Source organism: Hemicordylus capensis, chromosome 6 (genome assembly GCF_027244095.1).
Source record: "Hemicordylus capensis ecotype Gifberg chromosome 6, rHemCap1.1.pri, whole genome shotgun sequence".
Lineage (NCBI taxonomy): Eukaryota > Metazoa > Chordata > Lepidosauria > Squamata > Cordylidae > Hemicordylus > Hemicordylus capensis.
The window spans coordinates 165,011,815-165,017,864 of NC_069662.1; the positions used below are offsets into that span (position 1 = coordinate 165,011,815).

At 43.3% G+C, this 6,050-nt stretch overlaps 1 protein-coding gene across 1 annotated transcript; it reads left to right on the forward strand.

Moving 5' to 3' along the window:
* Positions 1–1,037: 1,037 nt before the first annotated feature.
* LOC128331751 (7-alpha-hydroxycholest-4-en-3-one 12-alpha-hydroxylase-like) lies at positions 1,038–5,471 on the forward strand. The gene has a single exon (XM_053265563.1). The coding sequence runs from the start codon at positions 1,519–1,521 to the stop codon at positions 3,049–3,051; it is 1,533 nt and encodes a 510-aa protein (XP_053121538.1). The 5' UTR covers positions 1,038–1,518; the 3' UTR covers positions 3,052–5,471.
* The last annotated feature ends 579 nt before the right edge of the window (positions 5,472–6,050 follow it).

Genomic DNA, 6,050 nt, shown 5'->3' on the forward strand with positions numbered 1-6,050 from the left:
GTGATTTCACAATTTAAAACAAAGAAAAGGGAGAGAAATGAGAGAGGGAAAAACCAAAACCAAAAAAATTGACATACACACCAAGTAGCAGAGAATTATTGACACTATCAAGGGTGATTGCTCCCCCAACTGCACCTGCTTGGGAATCAGTGAAGCAAGCTGAACCTGTAAATAGGAAATTATTAATCTGAAAGAACAATTCCTCTTGCAAGCATTGAAGTACTTTGCCTTTCTACAGTTGAGAGGTTATGCCATACTATCAGTGTTATAGCAAAAATATTACCACAGATCAGATCTGAATAAAACCAAACACAGGACAACATGGAAAATGCTGGAATACAATGATCCAACTGCAGTGTCATGTGGATGCTTCATAAAAAGTGAGTAAACAAAAACCGGGAATTCTTGACAAAAGGACTAGAGTGTAGAAGCAATCACAGACTGGCAACGTACAGCGTCTTGGTGACACTGTGATTTGTCCCTAACTGAGCAAAAAGGCACCTTTTCAAAGTGGTGATTCTCTTTATTGACCAGGGGGAGAGCAACTGGCCCTATCCATCCCCAGCACAGCATTCCTCCAGTGGCTATTGCTGGTGTCTGTCTTACGTTTCTTTTTTAGGTTATGAGCGCTTTGGGGACAGGGGAGCCATTTTATTTACTTATTTGTTTTTATTTCTCTGTGTAAACTGCTTTGGGAACTTTTTGTTGGAAAGCAGTATATAAATATTCATCATATCTGTGTTTGCATTGGGGTACTACAGATATGTAAGGCAACCCTGATACTGTTGATGGCACATGGTTGCACAAACAGCACTACCACAGTTACTCCCATTTACTGCAATTTGTAACTGTGGTAGTACTGGTTGCACATCCACAACAGTGCCAGGGTTCCCTTAGACATCTTCAGTAGCCCTGATGCAGAGAGCAGTGTCACTGAGACATTGCCCATCGATCATGTCAGCCACAGATTTTACTTGGTGCCTCAAGATCAACACCGAAGGGGCAGAATGCATTTTCCACAAGGGGGAAGACCAAAGCTGCACTGCTGGCACAAAAAAGCCCCCCACCTCCTGCCCATAATTCCTCACTCTGCTCGAAACAGCGAAGGTAATCAAAGCAAGCTCCTAAAGGATGTGAGACCAGCTGGTATCCCAAATTTTACTGCGTTCTCAATTCCTAGCCACAGCTCACACTTCCCTACTCCCCCTTGCCCTGAAATTCTTGCTCTGTATTCAATTTGCTCTGTATTCAATTTCCCTGCTCCAAACAGTCCAACTTATTTTCAATTACTGAAATGTGATTTTAAAAATCACATCCAATTTTTAAATGTAAGGGCTACTGGAAAATGTTACAATGGAAATCAGTATTCATAGGAAGGGTTAATTTCAACTGTATGCCTACTGGTATGAGGCCAAGAATTAGCCCCACCCTTTCTCGTAATGAGATAAGCCATGCTTTATAAAGCATTTGCATTTATAGATTGGCTTCTGCTGCTACTTTACTACGGAACTCAGAGAAATGACATTCTGGGTGACAGTCCTATGTGCCCTCTTAGCATGCTTACTGGGTGGGCTCTATCTGGCAGGGGCATTCCGCAAGCGGAGACCCAAGGAGCCTCCTTTGGATAAAGGCACAATCCCATGGCTAGGACACGGGCTGACATTCAGAAGCAACACTGCGAACTTCCTGAAAATGATGCAAAAGAAATATGGTGATATTTTCACAGTGCTAATTGGAGGCCAATATTTCACGTTCCTAATGGACCCCCTCTCTTTTGGAGCTGTTGTGAAGGAAGCAAGAGCCAAACTGGATTTTAATGACTATGCATCAGAACTCGTTGTTAAAGTGTTTGGGTTTCGTGCTTGTGGAGCAAATCATAAGATACTGGAGGCTTCCAGCACAAGACACCTCAAGGGGAATGGGCTAGGAGTGATGACTGAGGCCATGATGGAAAGTTTGCGCACAGTGATGCTTCATGACCTGGGCACGGCAGAAGGGCAGCGGCAATGGAAACAAGATGGCTTGTTCCACTTTAGTTACAATTTGGTTTTCCGGGCTGGATACCTAGCTTTGTATGGAAATGAACCGAATACAATGAAACAAGACAAAGAAGAAGCCAAGAGGTCTGACCTAGCTTTCTCTGAAGAAGTATATGAGGAATTCCGCAAATATGACAAGTTATTTCCACGCTTAGCTTTCTCCATGCTGACTTATGGAGAAAAAAGAAAAGTTGAGCGTTTAAAGAGACTCTTCTGGAATATCCTCTCTGTGAAGGAAGTATACCAGAAGGACAACATCAGCGGGTGGATAAGTGACCAGAACCGGCAGCTGGCTGAGGCTGGGATGCCTGAATACATGCGGGACCGCTATATGTTTTTGCTCCTCTGGGCTGCTCAAGGTAACACTGGCCCAGCTTCCTTCTGGCTTCTTCTGCACCTTATGAAAAATCCCAAGGCCATGGAAGAGGTGAGGAAAGAAGTGGACGGAGTGATCAGGAAATCTGGCCAGGAGGTGAAGCCAGGGGGTGAAGCGGTTAAGATCACCAAAGAGATGTTAAGTGAGACGCCTGTCATGGATAGTGCCCTGGAGGAGACTCTGAGGATGGCGGCAGCCCCTCTGCTGATCCGGGTTGTGAAGGAGGACATGGAACTCAACATGAATGGTGGAAGGGTGTACAGTCTGCGCAAGGGAGACAAACTTGGGATTTTCCCCTATACGGCAGTACATATGGACCCAGACATTCACCCTCAGCCCCACGTCTTCAAATATGACCGGTTCCTCAGCCTAGATGGCACCAAAAAGGAATTCTTTAAGAATGGGGAAAAAGTGAAATATTATACCATGCCCTGGGGTGCGGGAGTTTCCATGTGTCCCGGACGTTTCTTTGCTGGCAATGAGATGAAACTATTTGTCTTTCTCTGTCTCGCATATTTTGACATGGAGCTGGTTAATAAGGATGAGGAAGTCCCTCCAATAGATGAGAGCCGCTATGGCTTTGGGGTAATGCAGCCCACGCATGATATCCAGTTAAGGTATCGGCTGCGCTTTTGATTGGCAGTGGGAGGAGAAGCCTTTGTCATAATCCTGTGCATGATCAGTCCTGAACTCATTTTTGGAGAAACCAAGTACAGAAAGACGCCAAGCATACATTCATGTATGAAGAGGGAAGCTAAGAGGGGAGGGGAGGTGAAGTCATGTTAGTGATGAGCAAAGATGAGCAAAGATCCTTGAATAATCCACCATTCTATTTTCAGTATGTTATTTGCCATTGTTGTGGAGTGAGGTTAAGGTTGGGGGCTTCTGACTATTTAAAAACCCTCTCTTCCGTGCAGATGTTCTATATCTAAAGCCAGGTTATTGGCCTGAGATTATTCCTATTGGGCATCAAAGTCAGGATTCCAAAGCTCCCAACAGGCAAAGCAGGGATGGCATGGGGTTTGCAGAGAAGTGGAGTATGTGTGTCTGTTTGCTTAATCCTTCTCTCACCTGCCACTTTTCACAGGCGTTGGTCTCTCTAGCTCAGCAACTCTCCTAAGTCTCCAGGCAGAGGGCTTCGGAGCTTCTCCCTCCTATAAACAAGCTTTAAAGTACATGTAACTGAAATACAGCAATAGCATATTATCTCCCTGTTTACATCTGTCTCCGTTCCCCTTCCCTTCCCTTCTTCCCTTCCCTTCCCCTGTTGTTTCCTTGTGTCAATATTGAGATTGTAAGCCCTTCAAGGGAGGGATTGAGCTCATTCTTTGCAAAACATGAGCAGTGCATGAATAGTGCTACATAAAATAAAGGGATATAAAAATACACTATTCATTAATCGTGCATGAATCGTACTATATAAAATAATAATGGTAAATAGGTCTCTATCCAGGTTACTGGAGATCATTCCCAACGGAAATACAAAAGTCTGAATGTGCAACCATTGATATGCAAAGTATGCACTTACCACCACTCACCTGCAATTTCTCCTCCTAGTCAAGCTTTTTAGAACCAGCTGCGTAGAGATTTGGGTGGTGCAGCAGCCAAACATGTGAGCTGGGAAACCAAATCTTAAGTGTGTTCAAGCCTCAGCTTTGGGAAACCAGAATCTCTCTCAGCCTCAGTCCTCACTCCTAATCTGCAATATGGGGATAACCATACTGATTTCAGAACTACTGAAAAGATGACTGAGATCCTGTCTGTAAAGTCCATTCCAGAAATGGCATTTAATATTTTAAAAGAGGAAACTGAAACTTGCACTGAAACTGTAAAGTGGGGTGTAATCTGGGATGTAAAGGTGCTTAAGACTGGTGGACTCACGCCCTACTTTTAATTAAAACATAACAGAAGTTCAACTACTCCCTGTTGCTAGGACTGTTTATTCCCATTTATACCTGTGAAATGCCAGATATTGCATATATCAATGTGTGGAATGCTTTATTTGGTCCAAAAGGTTCAAGCAAAACCAGGGTCAGAGGGGATTTCTAACCATTAATGGAGAAAAGTCATACGTTTTGCTATGTGTGAAGTTGAGACTCAAATCTCTTGCCTAGTCATAAATTCATTTGGTATCCTTGGGTGGGTGATGGTCATTTGGCCTAATCACCTTAATCATCGGTGTGGTGTTTTTGGTTAATCCATTCCTTCATGCAGGCCAGTTTTTGAATGATGCTTTAGTTACTTTTATTCCAGTCCTGGAGTAGGCTAACCAACAGCCAGCAGCAAGAGCACTGAAGGCAGAATGCACTTGCCTATCAGTAAATAATATCTGTCTCATTAAACCAAATATTAAATCATGAATTTTCCTGATTCAATTCCATGGTCTTGTCCTTGCATAGCACAGTTCTTTCCTCTGGATTCTACAAGAGGGATGTTTTGAAGATAAAGAGGGAGGTGAGAATCTGGGAACCTGCCAGGGAATTTTGTGATATGCGCACAAAGGAAATCTAAAGTAATAACTATGGTTTTGTTTGCATATCTAGTTTCTGTACAACAGATACACAGTCTTCTTGTAATTATCATTCACTTGATCATCTGGCATATGCACAAAACCCATATATGAAAGAAAGATCAAGGACACAGACCTTTGCCCATGTAATCCTGCTCACTTAGTAACTTGACATCAGCACTGGCATCAATATATTGAACTCTGCTCTCTTTTCATTAATGTATTTACGAGTAGCTGATATTGCCTTGTTTCCTCCCCCCCTCTTATTTTTTGAGTGAAATATACCCCTGCTAGCTTGGCAAAGAGGCACCTTTTAATGCGGTGATTCTCTTTATTTAGCAGGGGGAGGGTAGCTGGCCCTCTCCACCCCCAGCACAGTACCTCCAGTGACTGTTGCTGGTGTCTATCTTGTGTTTCTTTTTAGATTGTGAGCCTTTTGGGGACAGGGAGCCATCTAATTTATTTATTATTTCTCTGTGTAAACCATTCTGAGCCATTTTTGGAAGGGCGGTATAGAAATCGAATAAATAAATAATTAAATAAATAATCTCTTTTCCTTTCGATTTTGTTAACTGCAGACAGATTTTTTCATTGTTGAAGGTGCTATGATAGGGTCGTTATTGCCCATGGTCCTATCCAGTCAAACCTTTGTAGTACCAAAGGTTGTGTTTAGCACAAAAAAGAGAAAAGGAATGTGTGGACTGTCATCAATTACAACCTTATCATACCATCATCAGCTCAGAAAAAACTGGCTGACATGACGAGCAGCGTTCTGGAGCTGGGACACCCCATGCTAGGGCACTGCAGACATGCAGGCAGCCCTGGTGCTATTAAAAATGAGTGAATGTGGAAAAAGCATTCCCACAGTTATGCCCACTGCAAAGAATAGGGATAGCTGCAGCTGCACTGCCTACATACCTGCTTATTCCTAACAGTGTCAGGGCTTACTGTGCATCTGTAGCAGCCTTAGTGTGGAGTGTTCTGGCACTGGAGCACTGCGGGTCATCTTGGCCACCATTTGCATTCTCCATCCTTTGCTTTCCACACTCAGAGCCAGGCTACACATGATGCCAGAGACACATTGTTCCAATCAAATTCAGAACTTACCCCACAAAACAGCATTTAT